Source organism: Podarcis gaigeae (genome assembly GCF_964106915.1).
Source record: "Podarcis gaigeae genome assembly, chromosome: 7".
Lineage (NCBI taxonomy): Eukaryota > Metazoa > Chordata > Lepidosauria > Squamata > Lacertidae > Podarcis > Podarcis gaigeae.
The window spans coordinates 150,671-167,038 of record NC_139683.1 but is presented as its reverse complement, the minus strand read 5'-3'; the positions used below and the strand labels follow the sequence as shown (position 1 = coordinate 167,038).

General features: G+C 60.7%; 1 protein-coding gene across 30 annotated transcripts in view; it reads left to right on the top strand.

Annotated features, from left to right (window-relative positions):
* The window catches only part of SCRIB (scribble planar cell polarity protein), a gene marked incomplete at its 3' end in the record, with an annotated part of 48,683 nt that overhangs the window by 11,062 nt on the left and 21,253 nt on the right, over nucleotides 1–16,368 (top strand). For 27 of the 30 annotated variants that reach the window (XM_083749593.1, XM_083749599.1, XM_083749605.1 and 24 more), the window contains exons 4-24: nucleotides 1,117–1,206; nucleotides 1,287–1,343; nucleotides 1,605–1,668; nucleotides 2,728–2,802; nucleotides 3,265–3,409; nucleotides 4,713–4,831; nucleotides 4,973–5,172; nucleotides 5,554–5,720; nucleotides 5,857–5,978; nucleotides 6,382–6,507; nucleotides 6,915–7,196; nucleotides 10,116–10,448; nucleotides 10,656–10,718; nucleotides 11,915–12,004; nucleotides 12,190–12,267; nucleotides 12,713–13,030; nucleotides 13,259–13,339; nucleotides 13,985–14,269; nucleotides 14,501–14,611; nucleotides 15,402–15,578; nucleotides 15,916–16,032. In XM_083749593.1, the coding sequence (XP_083605719.1) occupies nucleotides 1,117–1,206; nucleotides 1,287–1,343; nucleotides 1,605–1,668; nucleotides 2,728–2,802; nucleotides 3,265–3,409; nucleotides 4,713–4,831; nucleotides 4,973–5,172; nucleotides 5,554–5,720; nucleotides 5,857–5,978; nucleotides 6,382–6,507; nucleotides 6,915–7,196; nucleotides 10,116–10,448; nucleotides 10,656–10,718; nucleotides 11,915–12,004; nucleotides 12,190–12,267; nucleotides 12,713–13,030; nucleotides 13,259–13,339; nucleotides 13,985–14,269; nucleotides 14,501–14,611; nucleotides 15,402–15,578; nucleotides 15,916–16,032 (3,100 nt within the window). The remainder of the gene's footprint in view (nucleotides 1–1,116; nucleotides 1,207–1,286; nucleotides 1,344–1,604; nucleotides 1,669–2,727; nucleotides 2,803–3,264; nucleotides 3,410–4,712; nucleotides 4,832–4,972; nucleotides 5,173–5,553; nucleotides 5,721–5,856; nucleotides 5,979–6,381; nucleotides 6,508–6,914; nucleotides 7,197–10,115; nucleotides 10,449–10,655; nucleotides 10,719–11,914; nucleotides 12,005–12,189; nucleotides 12,268–12,712; nucleotides 13,031–13,258; nucleotides 13,340–13,984; nucleotides 14,270–14,500; nucleotides 14,612–15,401; nucleotides 15,579–15,915; nucleotides 16,033–16,368) is intronic. The other 3 variants (XM_083749600.1, XM_083749603.1, XM_083749577.1) reach the window with 3 other exon arrangements.

Here is a 16,368-nt window from a genome sequence, read left to right as displayed (position 1 = left end):
AGCTTGACTATGCTGAATTGGCAGGTATGATGAGGAGGATAAGAGAAAAGGATGGTGAAGAATATAAGGAGGGTTGAAAAATGTTTATTGAATATTTTAAGAACCGGTATAAACAGGTAAAGAGCATAGCAGGTCTTGAGTAAATCCAGCAGAATAGAAATTAACAAAGGAAGCAATGTGATGATTAAAAATTTGGAATAGGCGATTTAGTAGAAAAGTAAAGAAACCAGGAAAACGGTGGAAGGGAAGTCACTAGGTATTCAGTTGTATATTGTGCTTGGTATGAAAGTTGTATGATTGGGGGATGGTTGGGGTTTTTTCTGTGTTAAACATGCAATTATTTTTTTTAAATATGGGAAAAAATATATAGCATTAAGCTTGGAATGAATTGAAAGATTAAAGTTTTCCTCCCTCTCTTGCAATCCTGGAAGTTGTGGGCTTCCAGTGAAGCTGGATGTTGGGCAGAGAAAGGAAAGGAAAGGAAAGGAAAGGGGCTTCTTCACAGAGCACAGAGTTAAACTGTGGAACTCCCTCACTCAGGAGGCCACCCATTTGGATTGGACAAATTCATGGAGGAGGAAAGGGCTCTCAGTGGCTGCTGGGCACAGAAGCTCTGCTCCGCCTCCCAGTTGGAGCTCACAATGTGCCTTTATCCCAGCTGCTGGCAAGAGGGGTCTGGGCTGGAATCCTGCTTGCTGGTTTCCCATTGAGGCATCTGGTTAGCCACTGTGAGAGCAGGATGCTGGATTAGATGGGCCCCTTTGGCCTGATCCAGCAGAATTTCATAGCTGCCCTTGCTGGAGGGTCTCCTGACACGGAATGCGCTGCGGAGGCAGCAGTGGCGCTTGGCCCCAAAGGCCGATCTCTGTCCTGCAGCCGCTGAGTATCCCAGGGTCCTTCTGGTCCCTTTCCCCTGGACAGGTGGGGCTCTCTTGCTTCTGGAGCTCCCACCTGCCAGGCTGTGCCAGCCGGTTCCCCAGGACCAGCAGCAGGCAGGTGGAGGCCTCTCCTTGCGTCTTGCTGGAATGCACTGGGGCGCAGGAGCAGGCTGGGGGGGGGGAGCGCGAGCTGCATGGGGCGCAGTGACAAAGGCCTGTCATTTCCGCTTCTTCCCAGGCTCCCCGAGGGCTTCACCCAGCTGCGCAGCCTGTGCCACCTGGCCTTGAACGACGTCTCCCTGCAAAGCCTGCCCAGTGACATTGGCAAGTGAGTTCTTGGCTGGAGGGGGAGAGAGGAGAGGCCGCCTCTTCCCTCCTGCTTTGCCAACCTCTCTCTTTCTCTTGTAGTTTAGCCAACCTGGTGACCCTGGAGCTGCGCGAGAACCTGCTCAAGTCTCTCCCTGCGTGAGTGTGTGCAAGCTTGGCCCTCAGTTTGTCTTGGGGGTGTCTGCCTCTGCCTGCCTCTGCTGGGCAGTGGGGGTGGGTGACCCCCTTAGGTAGAGGACCAGCACTTCTGGAAGCGGGCAGCCTGAGGATCGCTCAGCACTCCAGCTTTCAGCACCTTCTTGGAGTTTTTTGGGGGAGGGGCATAAATTATTTGCCGCTCCTCCCTCTTGGTGCCCAGGACTCCCAGCCCCTTGACTGAGCGCCTTCTTTGCCTTGCAGTTCCCTCTCCTTCCTGGTCAAATTAGAGCAACTGGACCTTGGGGGCAACGACCTGGAGGTGCTGGTGAGTGCTGTGGGGTGTGGGACTTGGGTCTCCCCTCCTTCCTTCCTGGAGCCTCCCACTGGGGGCTGAATGCTACCCTCCAGGCTGCTCTTGCCTGGTCCTCTGGGCTCTTCCAGGCCATGCCCCTCCATGCCACGCTCCATTCCCTTCTTGAGTGCTCTTCCTTGGCTGGAGAGAGATGGATCTGCCATTGCTCTGGTATGAGAGGAAGAGTCTCATCTTTGGCTCCGCAGGCTTTTTCCTCTGGCACGTGGCCCCCAGAAGGTTGCCCAGGCGGGAGCATGGCCCTTGGGATGGGAGTTTCCCCTACACCTACACTCAGGGCTGTTCCCTCCTCATCTCATTTTCTTTTTGTGAACTGGCTGCCTCCTCCCACCAGACACGCCCCTCCCTCAACTCAGCTTAATTGGAGGGGCCCCCAAGTTGGAGGGCAGCCCCTTTGCCGGATGCAGCAGGGCATCCTGAGTGACCCACAGGGCAGCCTTTGGCCAAGGGGCTGGGCGAGGGAGATCTGCCCGCCTCTTGCCTGGTGACGGGCGCATCCAGGACCCCTCCTGGGGAACTGGAAGGCTGTTGGCACCATGAAGGGACTCAGCTTCTTAGGGGCTGGGGAGGCCAGGTCAGTGGATGGGGTTCTGTTCTACACAGAAGATGGCAGGGTGGCAGGGGGTGGCATCATCACTCAAGGGGCCCCCAAGTTGGAGGGCAGCCCCTTTGCCGGATGCAGCAGGGCATCCTGAGTGACCCACAGGGCAGCCTTTGGCCAAGGGGCTGGGCGAGGGAGATCTGCCCGCCTCTTGCCTGGTGACGGGCACATCCAGGACCCCTCCTGGGGAACTGGAAGGCTGTTGGCACCATGAAGGGACTCAGCGTCTTAGGGGCTGGGGAGGCCAGGTCAATGGATGGGGTTCTGTTCTACACAGAAGATGGCAGGGTGGCAGGGGGTGGCATCATCACTCAAGGGGCCCCCAAGTTGGAGGGCAGCCCCTTTGCCGGATGCAGCAGGGCGTCCTGAGCAGCCGCCCTCCTGAGTGACCGCTTGCTCTGTCTCATCCGCAGCCGGACACACTGGGTGCGCTGCCGAACCTGCGGGAGCTGTGGCTGGACAGGAACCAGCTGTCGTCGCTGCCCCCAGTGAGTGCCCCCACCAAGCCCCTGGCCGGGCCATGCTCTGGGTTGGGTGGGGGGCTTTGTCTTTGCTGTCCTAAAAGGCACTTGGAAAAGCAAGCAAGCCAACGCTTCTGTTCTGAGGTGAATACTGAAAATGGAAGCAGGGCAGCGGGCGGATGGCCCCATACACAACAGAACCCGACGTTCTGCAAGTGACTCCAGCGCCTTGGACCCTTGGCAGCAAGGAGGCTTTCCCTGCATGTCTTGCCATGGCAAGGAAGCCTGAACCACAGAAGCGGGAAAGAGGGTTTTCACAGGGCTTTGCTAGGCAGTCTGTAGCCTTTTCTGAAAGACAGGGAGGCAGCAGACAGGCTGGAGGAGCCTAGCTGGGCCCTTGGGGAGGGGGAGAGGAAGGGCCCCACGGGGCAGGCATCAGTCAGTCCCTGCAGGACTCTGCCCGCCCACCCAGCCGGTCTTCCCTCGCAGGAGCTGGGCAATCTGCGCCGCCTGGTGTGCCTGGATGTTTCTGAGAACAAGCTGGAGCAGCTGCCGGGCGAGGTCAGTGGGCTGGTGGCCTTGACCGACCTGCTGCTCTCGCAGAACCTGCTGGAGTCCATTCCGGATGGGATTGGTGAGTCGGGCGGTTGTGGGGCCACGGGGGGGGGGGCTGGGGGAGGCCCCATGGGGATGCAGGCGCCTCCTGGGGAACGTGGGAAGAGTTACCTACTCTTGGGTGGGGGTGCTGTGGGGAGAGGGCAGACAAATCTGACTCAGGAAACGAAAAGCAGCTCAGGCGCAGAAGATTGCTTTTCTCTTTAAACCAGGCTGGCTACACTTCTCAGTAGTTGAGGTAGCAGGAGGAACATACTGTATTTTTCCATGTATAAGATGATGCTTTTTGCTTTAAAAAATGTGGGCAAAAATTGGATGTTGTCTTATACATGGATAGTGAATGCAGAGGGGTGTGTGTGATTAATGGCAGCAGCAAGCAGGAGATTGGCAGTGGCAGTTGGGCAGGTGATTGGCGGCTGCAGCAAGTGGGCGGGTGGGCTGTTGATGGTGGCAAGCGGGCAGACAAGTGGCTGTGGCGAGGTGTGCGATTGGCAGTGGCTGTGGCAAGCAATCGGCAGTGGTGGGCAGGCGGGTGAGCGATTGGTGGAAGTGACCTCCCCTACCCCCCAAAAAAGTTAAGCAACTTAATTTTGGGTTAAAAAAAATAGGGGTCGTCTTATACACAGGAAAATACGGTACCTGTCTTTGAGGCCCAGTATTATTACACAGGAGGCCACGTGCCAGGTGGTTTTTGGGCGGATCCTGTGGACCTGGGGTTGGCAAGCCCCCTCACTGTGCTGGGCCCTGCCTGGAGGAGGCACCATCCTGTTTTGAGACCATCCAATGTTCTTCCTTTGTGTTGCTGATGATTTGGCTCCCGCCAATGGAGTGACTGGGGAGTGGGGAGAGACAGTGCAGAGGAGACTAAAAGAGTGACGGGGGTGTGTGTGCCTGCTCTTGCAGAAGAGTCACTATCAGCAGAGAGACCCCTTTGGCCGACCAGCCTGGGTGATCCTGCGTCCTCCTTCAGTACTCTGAGACTTCCTCAGGGGGGCCTTTTCTCCTCATCTGCTGGAGAGACGCTGCCCTCCCCAGGCACTGCTGGGCCTGGTTTCTAACTTGTGCAAAAGGTGTCGGGTTCTCTCTTTGGCAAGCAGCACACCGCGTCCCTTTTGCTAAAGCTGTTAGAAGTGATTAGCTGTTGGCAAATGTTAGAATAACCAGTTGGTAGGCAGAATTGCTTGGGATGGGCCAGTGGGAAGCCGGACTTGGATCTGTGCCTGGACCTCCCCACGCTCCTTGTCTGGGGTGTGGGTGGGTGAGTGGGTGCAGCCCCCCCCCCCGGTGCAGTGTGGCCCATGGCGCTCTTGCCCTTTGCCCAGGCCAGCTGAAGCAGCTCTCCATCCTAAAAGTGGACCAGAACCGGCTGGGGGAGGTGACGGAGGCCATTGGGGACTGTGAAAACCTGTCAGAGCTCATCCTGACAGAGAACATGCTGACGGTGAGTGTGCTCAGCCCTCGCCCGGTCAGCTGGCTTTTCTCCCTGGGGTCTGGGCCGGGGGTGGCCCCAGGGGCAGCTGATGTTCCTTGGGTGCCATGTGAGCTGGGATTCCCCTTTCTGACTCCGGAGGCTTTTTCTCAGATGCTGCCCAAGGCGCTGGGGAAGCTCACCAAGCTGACCAACCTGAATGTGGACCGGAACCGGCTGATGGCGCTTCCCTCCGAAATTGGGGGCTGCAGCAGCCTCAACGTGCTCTCCCTGCGGGACAACTGCCTGGAGTTCCTGCCTCCTGAGCTGGCCGGCACCGTGGAGCTGCACGTGCTGGACGTGGCTGGCAACAGGTGAGTGAGTGTGCTGGGCCTCTGGGCTCTCAGCTGCGCATCGGTGCCTTGGGCTGGTTAAAACGTAATGTTTTTGCCTGGCGCCTAAAGGTGTAGGATGAAGGTGCCAGGCGAAATGAACTTGCATCTTGCTGGAAACCTGTTGTCTTGAAAGGTGGCTTAGAAAAGCTTGCAAGAGATGGCCTCCTCTGGTGGTCCTCTCCCCTTTGGAGACTCTTCTCTGGATCTGCATGGTGGGCTCAGCGCAGGGTCCCTTGGAAGGAAGCAGGCGCAGAGGGAGAGAGGGGGCTGGGCCAGGTTCCCGTGAGCCCTTTGGAGGGCTGGGCCTGGGCCTTCTGGGTAGGGGACCTCATCCTTCTTCCCTTCCTCCTTCTGGCTCAGGCTGCAGCACCTGCCCTTTGCCCTGACCAATCTCAACCTGAAGGCGCTCTGGCTGGCAGAGAACCAGTCGCAGCCGATGCTCAAGTTCCAGGCGGAGGATGACGAGAAGACCGGGGAGAAAGTGCTCACCTGCTACCTCCTCCCGCAGCAGCCGTCGCCCAGCCTGGGTAAATGCTGCTCCCTGCCCCAACCCCGGCCAGGCTTGCTCTAGTGAGGGGCTTCTTGCCTGGGCTGGGTGGAGACCCTCGTGGCTGGGGCCGTCCCGCCTGCAACAGGATCCCTGACCCTGCTCTCCTCCCGCAGAGAACCTGCAGAACAGCCTGGACGACAGCTGGATGGACACCAACCTCAACCGCGTCAGCGTGATCCAGTTTGTGGATGAGCCCAAGTTGGATGAGGATGAGGAGCTGGGGGCCGAGAGGAGGGTAAGTAGGTGGAGATGGGGGCCGTTTCCCTGCTGAAGGACTGTCCTCCCCAAGCCTGGATTGGGCTGTCAGATGTGGCTGTGGGGTTGGGAGCTGGGGGTGCCCATCGCCTGCCCTGTCCTTCTGGAGCCCAGAGTAGGAGTGGGGGGCTCTGCAGGGCTGCTCTTGGCCTGTCAGGCTGGCTGGGCTTGTGCTCCTGCCTTGTGTGGGTCCTCCTGGGAGCAGAGCTGGGAAATGGGGGAGAAGGGCAGATGGGCGCTGAGACCTCTGTCCTGTGTTTGCCCTGTCGCTGCTGCTGCTGCTGCTGCTGCTGCTGCGGCTGAGCCTGGCCTCTGCAGTTGCTTGGGGGCCTGTAGGTGGTGGGGGAGTTTTGCCCCACCTCTAACCCCGCTCCTGCTCACAGGGCCTGCAGCGAAGGGCAACTCCCCACCCAAGTGAGCTGAAGTCCATGAAGAAGGTGATGGAAGGGCGCCGCAGCGAGGCATCTGCTGCCAAACTGGACACCCAGCGGGATTCTTCCAGTTCAGAGGTGAGGGGGCGTGGGGTGGGCTCTGGGCAATGTCCATCATATAAAATGTTGCAGGAGGGGGAGAGGGAGGCACAGAGCGGGACCGGGCAGTGGGCCTCGACAAGGCTTCCTCGGAGGGAGGTTTAATAGTAATACAAAACTTTTATTTATCCCCCGCCCTCCCCCCCAGCCCAGACCGGGCTCAGGTTTGCAGTGGTGGCGCTGGTGCCATGAGCCCCTTCCGCAGACTTGCTGCAGGCCCATCTAGGGCTGGAGGGCTCTGAATGGGACAAGGGGGGTGGCCTGACCTGGCCCAGCTGTGGCCTTTGGGGCGGCAGGCCCATCCTGCACAGGGGCTCAGGCGCTGGGTGCCAGGCAGTGCGGCTGTCTTGTGCCCTCGCTGACTCGTTCCGCATCCTGCCCCTCAGGAGAAGAGGCTGAGTGCCACCTCCAACCGCAGTGAAGACTCACGGGTCTCCAGCAGCACCATCTCTGCCAGCTGCCAGGAGGCGGCGGTGGCAGCAGCAGCGGCGAAGCACCTGCGGGAGACCTCGAGGCCAGAAGAGGCAGTGAGGGCCCCTGAGGGGCAGGAGGAGGAGGAGCAGGAGCAGGAAGGCTGGTGGCAGCGGCGGCAAGAACAGCAGGCTGGGGTGGCTGTGGAGGAAGCCCCAGCTGGCCCCGAGGAGGAGGAGGAGCTGGAGTACAATGAGGTACGGTGAGCCTCTGGGAGCTTCTTCTGTGGCAACATCTTGGGCCAAAGTCGGACCCTGCCTTGTTCTGGGAAGCAGCAGCAGGGAGGGGGGAGCTGAGCCCGGCTGAGGAAGGGAAGAAGAGAGACCCTGCTGGGCTGTGAGAGGATGGGGGGGGGGGGGCTGCCCAAGGATGCCATGGTTTTGGTGGCCATGTTAGGAAGTGGGGGCAGGGGTGTTCCCTAGGCCCCTGCAGCCCCATTTGTCCCACAGGGCAGCCTTTGGCCAAGGGGCTGGGCGAGGGAGATCTGCCCGCCTCTTGCCTGGTGAAGGGCACATCTAGGACCCCTCCTGGGGAACTGGAAGGCTGTTGGCACCATGAAGGGACTCAGCGTCTTAGGGGCTGGGGAGGCCAGGTCAATGGATGGGGTTCTCTTCTACACAGAAGATGGCAGGGTGGCAGGGGGTGGCATCATCACTCGTTGGGCATGTTGCTGCCACGTTGAGGAATTTTTCTTTCACTTGGTTGTGTACGGAGGACCCTCATTAAATGTTTTTGCTGTGTGAATTCAGTGGCAAGGCATTTTTCTTGCTTATGAGTGTTTTGCACTGCAAGGGGCTGGATTGGATGAGCCTTGGGTTCCTTCCAGCCCTTCAGTTCTGTGAACCCTGTTTTGCCGTGTCCAAATAGCCAGAGCAAAGAGGCGGGGGGGGGGTCAAAGGAGCCACGGAAAGCTTTGCACTCTGGATTTATTTCACATTGGCCCAGGGGCCGCGGAGGAGTGTCTTGCTGCCTTTGTGAATACTTACGTGCAATAAAAACTCCTCAGTTTAATTTAAACCAGTTTTAATGTAGGGCACCCCCATTCCTCTCAAGGACCCACAGTGGCAAACAAGTGATTAGGCAATAAAAACATATTTAAGACATAAAAAATAATAATCCAAGCCCGGTGCATTGGATGTGGTGGAGTAAGACCAGAGGGCAACCCTTGCTGCCCGGTGCTTGGGGCTGCCCAGGTCCCCCTGGAGGAGATGCCCCACCTGCCTTGAAACAGGCTTGGCCGCAGCCCAGCCCAGCTCCCTGGGAGAGGGCTTTGAGCGCTGCCTTGGAGCAGAGGATCCCAAGAGGATCGAGGGGGGGGGGCTTGGGGGCTTCATTTAAGGGTGTTGCACCTGCAGTTTCAAAAGAAACTTAACTGAGGAAAATCTGTTGGCACAAGGCAGAGCAGGTGATGGAGTACATCTGGTGGTGCTGATGAGGAGACCCCCAGAGAGGTTGTGCAGGGGCTGGTCAGCACCAGAAAGCAGGTTGGGAAAGTGAAAAGAGAGCGCCACTGGGCCAGGCTGAAGACCCTCCTCAAAGGACAGAACTTCACCTGCCCAGTGGCTTCCCCCAGACACTCCTTGAATCCAGGATAGGCTTCTTCAGGATGTGGAGGTTCCATGTGGCCCCTGTGGGATCTGCGTCCTTCAGAGGCCTTTCCTGTGTCCTGCAGCAGCAGCAGCAGCAGCAGCAGCAGCAGCAGCAGCAGCAGCAGGGTCTTGCGTCCCTGGGAGGCTGCGCAGGGTGCACAGCTGAACAATGGAGCTTGTCATTGCAGGAGGGTCGTGCTAGGAAGACCGTAATAAGAACCTGCAGGACCAGGCCAGGGGCCCATCTCGTCCTGCTATCACAGTGGCCAACCAGCTGCCCATTATGGGAAGCCAGTGAACCAGAGTCGAGCGCAAGAGCAGTTCTCGCCTCCTGTGGTTCCCATTGCTGCCTCTGCCCATGGAGGCAGAGCAAGCCATTGAGAACCCTCTTCTCCGTGAATTGGCTCAGCAAAGCCCCTTTATTCTGCCTCTGCCGTTGGGGCTGTCTCATTCTGAATGCTGGTACTGGGGGGGAGGCTGTGTAGGGGGCACCTGGCTGACTGGACTAGAGGGGGGCCCTTTGGCCTGACCCGTGGTAGGAAACTAATCTCTGGGATTTGAGATTAAGGCTCTCTCTGTTCCTCAGGTTTGTTTGATGGCAGAAGTGGGGGCCTCCCTCTCCCCCAGGGGCCTTCCTGCTGTGGCTCCCCCAGGGCACTCAGTAGAAATGGGGTGTGTGCTGTTTTTAAATCTGCACCTCAGCCCTGTAAGGGGCAGGACGGCTTAATGAGGGCTCCTTGGGCTCCCCTGCTCTCTTCAGAAGGGAGAGGCTTGCCTGTTTGGCAGACCCCCAAATTTGTGTGCAGAAGAGCCCAGGAAAGATGCCAGGCCTTGCAATAAGAGAGAGCTGGCAGCCACGTGAGAAGCCCTGCCAGGCCTTCGCCCCAGAGAGCAAGAGGGCTCCCGGCCGCCCCAACACACCCAGGCGGACACAGCTCTGGTCGGCTCACCTCAAAAGGGATATTGTAGAGATGGCAAAGGTCAGAAAGGGGCACCCCAGGGATCGGGGGGATGAAGCAATTCTGCTATGAAAAGGCGAATCAGAGGTGCCATGGTAGGTGTTTATGAAAACAGGCCTGGAATGGAGAAATGGAGAGAGGGCAGTTTTCCTCCCTCTCACTACACTGGAGGGACATCCAGTGAAGCCAGAGCTGGAAGGTTCAGGACGGATAAAAGGAAGAACTTCTTCACGAAGCACATCGTTCAACCATGGAACTCTCTTCCACAGGCGCCAGTGAAAGCACCAGCCTCGAGGGCTTTAAAAGAGGCTCCTGCCAGAGGAGGCTCTGGGGGCTGCCAGTCAGGATGGCTCTGCTCAGTCCCCCCAGCTGGAGGCAGCCCTGCTGCTGAAGGCCAGGGGCTGGAGGGGGCAGAGGGGCTGTGGCGCTCAGGTCCAGCTTGCAACTGTCCCCAAGAGGCACCTGGTCGGCTTTTCTTCCGGAGGGGAGGGGAATAGGTACCTGCAGAAGAGGCTGCCTGACCTGCTTGTATTGAGAGAACACCAATGGGGGGGGGGTTTCCCTGCAGCCCACGGTGCACTTTGCAGAAGACACACTGGTGCGCAGCGAGGAGGAAGAGGAGGCGGAGGAAGAGCACCCGTTCCCAGCAGGGAAGCAGCGGCTCATCCGCAAAGACACCCCCCACTACAAGAAGCACTTCAGGATCGCCCAGCTGCCCCGGCCAGAGGCAGTGGTGGCCCTTTTGCAGGGGCTGAGTGCTGAGGGGGGGCCCCAGGAGAAGGAGGCCGCCCCCGTGGAGGAGGAGGAAGAAGAGGAGGAGGAGGAGGAGGAGGAGGAGGCCAGGTGGGATGGAGACCAAGCCCAGGATGGGGCTGCACCTGCCCCACCCTCCTCCGTCAAGGTAGGGACCTGGGGGGCAGCTCTCTCTCTCTCTCTCTCTCTCTCTCTCTCTCTCTCTCTGGTGCTGGGGCTCCTGGATGCTCGGGTGGGGCCTGCCCCTCTGCCTCTCCCTCCCTCTGTCTGTGTCCCCCCCCCCACCCGGTGGCGGTCCACCCGGCCCTCCCCCCCACTAATCCGCATGCCTCTCTGCTGGTTCCTGTCCTAACAGGGGGTGTCGTTTGACCAAGCCAATAATCTGCTGATTGAGCCTGCTCGCATTGAGGAGGAAGAGGTCTGTACTGCCTCCCCCCACGTCTCTCCCCCCCACCCCCTTTCCCTGGGGCTTGCAGGGGCTGCCCCTCTCTGCACTGTGGTGGCAGCTTCTCTCCTCCCCTCTTGTCTTCCCACACCTGAACCTTGGGGGGGGTGATGTGGAGCTTTTGTCCATGCCTATGAGGGAGAAAGGTGAGGAGAGGAGGCAGCCGGCGTGGAGCCTGGCACTGGAGCAGCTGAGGGCTGTCTTGGCTGCAGGCTGGTGCTTTGGCCTGAGACGAGCTCTCTTCTCCCCAGGCAGCCCTTCCCAGCCCCCTGAGCCAGCCCAAGGGCTCCCGGGGGGGTGCTTTCCTTGGAAGTGCTGGTGTCTGGCACACTCCGTCCTGGATGGAGGTGTCCCTGCCAGAGGCCTTTGGCAAGCCCAGAAAGAGACTCCTTGGCAGCGCAGCTGGGGCCTCTGAGCTCCCCAGAGAGGAGGGGGCTGGGGGTGGGGAGATGCCTTGCACCAGGCCTCCCTCTCCAGGGGGTCTTCAGGGTCCCCGCTAGAGGAGGCAGAGCTGCCACTGGGCCCCATCTCCCCTGAGCACTTTGGGCTGCTAAAGTCAGCCCAGCTTGGCTCTGGCAGGTTTGTCAGATGCCTGGCTGCTGCTGCTCTGTCCCCTGAGGCTGCCTCTCGCCCCCCATGCCCCTCTGCTTGAGGGGGGGGCCTCAGACGCCTCAGAGGGCTTTGGCATTACCCCCCTGGCTCTCCTGGGGCCTGAGCACTTGCTCTGTGGGCTTTCCTCGGCAAAAGGAAGCCCCCCCCCCCCGTAGCAGTGCTGGTGGGGTGGAGAAAAGCAAGAGCGTCTCAGGCCTGTCCTGCGTGATGGGGCCCCCTGAGGGTCTTCGTTGGCCTTGCGCTGCAAGACGGACACAGATTTCTCCTGTTCAGGCAAGGGGGGGTGGAGGTGAGTGGCTGGCAGTGGGAGATATTTCAGGGGTCCTGGGATCTGGTGAGACGTATGGGAGGCCCCTCCCACATAGGTGGCCCTGGTGGTGAATTGGCCACTTGGTCCAGGGGTGGATTGCAGGTCTTGTGGGCACCCAAAGGAGATGCTTGGGGGGGCTGCTTCCTCACCCCTCATTATGGGCTCAGACTCTGTTCCATGGTGCCCCCCTCGTTCTGTATGTCTTTGCTGCTGTGTCTCCCCTAACATTGCCCCCTTTTGCTTCCAGCTGACCCTGAGCATTGTGCGGCAGACGGGGGGGCTGGGCATCAGCATTGCGGGGGGCAAAGGCTCCACCCCCTACAAGGGAGACGATGAGGTACGGGCAGCTGCAACAGGGAGGCTTTCCACTTGGGGTTTGGGGGTCCCCTTGACCTGGGGCAGCTGTGGGGCAGGGAAAGGAGTGCCCGTTTTGGCTGGAGTGGCTGACTTGGGGAGCTGAGTCAGGCTGCTGAGCTGCCACTGCCCAGGAAGCCCCCCCTGACTGCTCCCCTCTCTTTGCAGGGCATCTTCATCTCCCGCGTCTCTGAGGAGGGTCCGGCTGCCCAGGCAGGGGTGCGGGTGGGGGACAAGCTCCTGGAGGTGAGTCGTTGGGCCCCCTTAGGTGGGTTGGGGGGGAGACATCTGCATAAACCCAGGGCCAGCTGCTCCCTCCCTGCCATCCCCTTTTTGGCAGGCCCTGTCCTTGCTCAGCGCCTTCCAGGCCAAGCTGCCCCCCAGGTCCCATGGCTTCTCCCTTGCCCTCCAGCACGCTTGGCCTCCTGCCCGTGGCTGGTCTCTGCCTGCCTGGGGCCTGAGTCACCACTCAGAATAAGTACAGCCCAGGCTCCCTCTGCTTCTGCGTTGCCCTGCAGAGGGGGAGGAGAAGATGGCCCTTGCCAGACTGCCATGGGAGGGGGCTGCCTGCCTGCCAAAGCCATGCCAGGCTCCCCTTGGGGCTCTCTGGAGGGGGCTGGGGGGGGCCTCTGCAGCCGGTCTCTGGCCGAGCGCTTGCCTGAGCCAACCCCCTCTTTTGTGCCCCCGGCAGGTGAACGGGGTGCCTCTGCAGTGCGCAGAGCACCATGTGGCGGTGGAGGCTCTGCGTGGCTCGGGCACCACGGTCTCCATGACGGTTCTGCGAGAGCGGATGGTGGAGCCGGAGAACGCCGTCACGGTGACCCCCCTGCGGCCGGAGGACGACTACAGCCCCCGGGAGCGGCGGGGGGTGGGCCTGCGCTTCCCAGAGAGGCCTGAGGGAGCCCCCCTGACGGAGCGCCTCTCCACCTGCCTCATGCGCAACGAGCGGGGACTGGGCTTCAGCATTGCTGGCGGCAAGGGCTCCACACCCTACCGGCCGGGGGACACGGTGAGCAGGGGAGGGAGGGAGGGGGACCGCCTCTCTCTGGCCGGCAGCCGCCTGGCAGGGGCTTCGGCGACACCCGATCCCGGCCTCTGTGCTTATTCCTGGCTCCTCGCTGACGGGGGCACTTCATGCTCCTGGGACGGAGGGACAGAGGGCCCTCCCTTGCCTTGCCTGGTGGCAGAGGAGCAGGGGCCTCAGCAGGGAGGGGCCCTGACTTTCCTTTCCCCCCAGGGGATCTTCATCTCACGGATTGCAGAGGGGGGCGCAGCCCATCGGGACGGGACCCTCTGTGTGGGCGACAGGGTCATCTTGGTGAGTGGACTCTCTTGGGGGGCTTCCTGAGGACCAGGCAAGGTTCCTTCAGGAGGCTCTGGGGTCCCCCCTGCCCCCTGCTTGCCCATTCAGGGTGGAGCTGAGTCTAGCCAGGGGGGACGTGGGCTGTATTTTGGAGGGGGTGATGTTGGAGTCACCTTTCTGGAACTCCGGGTGGGTGGGCACGGCAGGTGGGGGGCCAGCCATTTTGTTCTGAAGCTCTTTCCCTCCCTCCCTCCCTCTCCTGCTGCTCCTCTTCCTCTTCCTCCTTGTGGCCTGTTTCTCTGCCCCCTCTCGAGGCGCAGCCGATCTCTGCTCAGCAGCCGTGATGAGAGAGGATGGGGGGGTAAGCCCCGAGACGGCCTCGTCAGTGCTGGCTTCCGTCTGCCTGTCTGTCTCTCTGCCTCCCTCTCTCTCCTCTGTCCTCTGCTGGGTGATGTACACTTTGCCCCCCCTTCTGCCCCCCTCTCTTTGGGGACGAGGGCAGGAAAAGAGCTTGTGCTCATTGGCCCCCTGTCCTGAGCTGCTGTTTGCCTTGCCCTCCCAGCCCCCTTCCGCCTGCTGAGGCTGGGGTCCCTTGCCTCTGGTCCCTGTGTGCGTGCCCTCCCTGCCTGCCCCTTTGACGCTGGTTTGGGGCCGTTCTAGATCAATGGGGTAGACATGACGGAAGCCAGGCATGATCAGGCCGTAGCGCTGCTTACTGCCGCCTCCCCCACCATTGCGCTGCTGGTAGAGAGAGAGGCTGTGCCCGCTGCCCCCATCGCCGCCACCCAGCCCAGCGAGGAAGACCTGCCCTTGGGGCAGCGGGCACAGCGGGCACACTCTCCGCCACCACCGACCCCCACCCACGGGGAGAGCCCACCTGAGGAGACGCCCCTGCCCCACAGGAGCCGCCCCGCCCAGAGCCTGGAGAGCCAGTACCCCACGGAGGTAGGTGAAGGGCATGGGGGGGGCACTGTCTGTCTGTCCCTGTGGGAAGCTGCTGGCATGGGGAGCCCCTCCTGCCTGGCCCCTTCCCACCCTGGGAAGTGCCCTGGTCACCCTTTGGATATGGGTCCCTCCAGCCTCTTTCTCCCCCTGGCCTGGAGTCGGGTCCCGGCATCTCCTCCTCCCTGGGCCCTCTCTTGACCCTGGCTTGGCCTTCTCGCTTTCTGCCCGCAGGAGGTGATCCTGGTCAAAGCAGGGGGGCCGCTGGGGCTCAGCATTGTGGGCGGCAGTGACCACTCCAGCCACCCCTTTGGGATCCATGAGCCGGGGGTCTTCATTTCCAAGGTAGAGGCTTGCAGGGCTGTGTGTGGAGCCCTCCCCTGAGAACACCGTGGTTGGGAAGCCTAGCAGTTACTGCACAACCCGTTGACTCTGCGAATCTTGCCATTCCGTGTGCTCCAGAGCCCCCCTTGTAGGCCCAAAGAGCAAGGAAGCCCCCCCCCCCCCGATTCTCCACTTTCTCTGCTCAGAGCCCCCTGTTTTCATTAAATTATTTTTAGTAGCAAATTTTAACAAGGAAGAACAGGGAAAGAACCAGCCCCCCCCATTAGGGGTTCCCACACCCCTCAGTGCAGCCATCTCAAATGAAACACAAAAGTGGATTGCAGGCCCCCCAGGGGCGCAGAGAGAGCCTCCCCTGAGATGGGCGTTGATGGGGAATGCATTCAGAAGTGGCCAAGAGACAGCCAGGCCCTCAGACTGTTGTATAATAGTTTTTCGGGGGGTGGGGTGGGCAGGCTGTTAGCACCAGAATAGCTTGCAAAGTCCACGTTTGTTGGCCTTCCATTAATCCCCATAACAGGAATGTGATTTAAAAGTACATGGACCTCTGCAACCATTGAGGATTTTGCCTGTGAAAAATGGATAGGGACAGCAGCCACATCAGACCAAAAGGAAGAGAGATATATGTGTATCAGCAGACAGAAGTGCCTCTGGGGGGTGGGGGGACGGACATCTGCAGCCTCTCGGCCAGGCCAAGTGCCCGTCTGGCTGCAGGTGTTGGGGACACTGCCCCCTTGCCCCCCCCCGGCCGCAGGCAGGGCTCTTTCCCACCTCTTCCGCGCTGCCTTGGCAGGTGATTCCTCGTGGCCTGGCCTCTCGCAGTGGGCTGCGGGTGGGAGACCGGATCCTGGAGGTGAACGGCATTGGCCTCCGACACGCCACGCACCAGGAGGCCGTAACTGCGCTGCTCTCCAACACGCAGGAGCTGAGGATGGTCGTCCGGAGAGATCCTCCGCCCCCGGGCATGCAGGTAGGGGGCGCAGCTCTGCTCTTGTGCCCCTGGAGAGGCGCCTCCGCCACTGGGCATCCTCAGCCCCGCTGGGATGTGGCTGGGCTGACCCACCACAGCTCCCTCCCCTCTGGCCTGCTGCCTCCGTGGCTTCCCCAGGATGGGGTCTCCTGCCCCCTCCCTGAAGGCCTCCGCTGCCCACCCCCTGCTTTTCCAAAGAGCCTTCCCCAGTGCCCGTCTGCTGGAGCTGAGGTGGAGGCAGCCAGGACTGGGAAGGAGGAGGCCCCTCTTTCCTGGCTGGGGGGGGGGGGCTGCTGCCCAGCCCCCCCTTCCAACTTGCTTTTGCTCACTCTGTCAGGAGATCTGCATTGAAAAGAGGCCAGGGGAGAAACTGGGCATCAGCATCCGAGGAGGTGCCAAGGGCCACGTGGGGAATCCCTTTGACCCCACGGACGAGGGCATCTTCATCTCTAAGGTACGGGGTGGCACTCCCCCCCTCCCTGACTGACGCTTGCTGTGCTTGACTAGTGCCAAGTGGGGGAGGGAGGTCCCAGCTGTGTTTGGAAGGGTCCACAGCCGTGTCTCCACACCACGTCCCTCCCACCCAGGGTTGCTCTGAGGACTTTTGTTGGGGGGGGGGGCTGTGGAAAGCAGAGTTCTGGAGCCTTGAGCAGAAGGTCTGGACCCCCTGCCTGCCCCCTCCCCAAACCATGAGGCCCTTTCTGCCTCCAGGGCCCCTCCAGCTCTGGCTGCTCCCAGGGCCTTGAGGGTGGGGGTTGCCTCCCTCCCCCCCCCGGCTCCTTCCTCACCC